Source organism: Otolemur garnettii, unplaced genomic scaffold, assembly GCF_000181295.1.
Source record: "Otolemur garnettii isolate 467f Iridium unplaced genomic scaffold, OtoGar3 scaffold00151, whole genome shotgun sequence".
NCBI lineage: Eukaryota > Metazoa > Chordata > Mammalia > Primates > Galagidae > Otolemur > Otolemur garnettii.
In genome coordinates, this window is record NW_003852546.1 from 959,835 (window position 1) to 961,242 (window position 1,408).

The 1,408-nt window shown below is 42.8% G+C and overlaps 1 protein-coding gene across 1 annotated transcript in view; it reads right to left on the reverse strand.

Moving 5' to 3' along the window:
• Positions 1-1,408, reverse strand: part of DUS2 (dihydrouridine synthase 2) — a 32,645-nt gene that overhangs the window by 29,269 nt on the left and 1,968 nt on the right. Inside the window, exon 2 of the mRNA XM_003799430.2 lies at positions 415-506. Coding sequence (XP_003799478.1) covers positions 415-506 — 92 coding nt within the window. The remainder of the gene's footprint in view (positions 1-414; positions 507-1,408) is intronic.

Sequence of the window (1,408 nt, forward strand, 5' to 3'; positions counted from 1 at the left end):
CCTGTGGTCCCAGCTACTTGGGAGGTGGAGGCAGGAGACTCGCTTGAGTCCAGGAGTTAGAGGTTGCTGTGAGCTATGCCACGGCACTCTACCAAGGGGGACAGCTTGAGGCTCTGTCAAAAAAAATAATAATAATAAAAAATAAAATAAAAATAAAGCCAAACAGATAATTCCTATAAATTAAATTTGAGACTAGAGGCACAAAACAGACTACAATACCTGGAATTCCATAAACTGTCTCCAACAGTGTTATCACTCATAGGCAGATCTTTGAAAAACATTAAAGGAGTCTCCAAAAAGCCACCATTACGCAATATAGCCTGAACACTCAACACTGGCCCAATACAGGGCATGAGTTGGGAAATCCCAGGAAAGGGTGAGTCTCAGAAGGGCAGTGGTAATGGGGTCTCTTACCATCTGGAAGACCACCCTGTTCTGTTCTCTTTCACAAGTGCGGAAGACCACTCGGTCATCAGGGGCAACAAAGTCTACTGTCCCAAGTACTTCTATGATAAAACACAAACACAAAGAGCCACTCAATTATTAGTTCAGGCCAGGCACAGTGGCTCATGTCTACATGTCTATAACCCTAGTGCTTGAGCTTAGGAGTTCAGAGACCAGTCTGAGAAAGAGCAGGATCTCATCTCTACTGAAAATAGAAAAATTAGTCAGGCATTGTGGTGGGTACCTGTAGTCCCAGCTACTCAGGAGGCTGAGGTAAGAGAATTGCTTGAGCCCAGGAGTTTGAGGTTGCTGTGACTTATGATGCCACGGCACTCTACGTAGGGCCACAGAGTGAGACTCTGCCTCACAAAAAGATGTAAGTTCAACCTAGCCTAAACCCTGGAAGAAAAGCAGCAGAAGTATAACATTAAAGGGGAAAAAAGGGACCCTAGATGTATTCATTTTTTTTCCAGAGACAAAGTCTCCCTGTGTTGCCTAGGCTGGAGTGGAGTGGCTATTCATAGGTACAATCATATAGTTGACTACTGTCTCAAACTCCAGGGTTGAAGTGATCTTCTTCCCACCTCAGAAACCCAAGTAGCTGGGACTTCAGGTGCACACCACCATGCCAGGCTGATTTTTAAATTTTCTGTACAAACAGGATCTCGCTGCATTGCCCACGCTGCTCTCAAACTCCTGGCTTTAAGCAATCCTTCTATCTCAGCCTCCCAAAATGATAGAATGATAACCCACCATACTTGGTTATGTGTCATATTCTATACATATATATTACCTATACATTATTCCTTTTTGTGATTACCACTGAGGGATGAGATTATGGAGGATTTTCATTTTCTAGATAATAAGACTTGGAATATTGAATTTTTCATAATACAAAAGATAAAATATTAATTTAAAAACAATTAGGCACATGGCTCGGCACCTGTAGCTCAGTGGGTAGGGC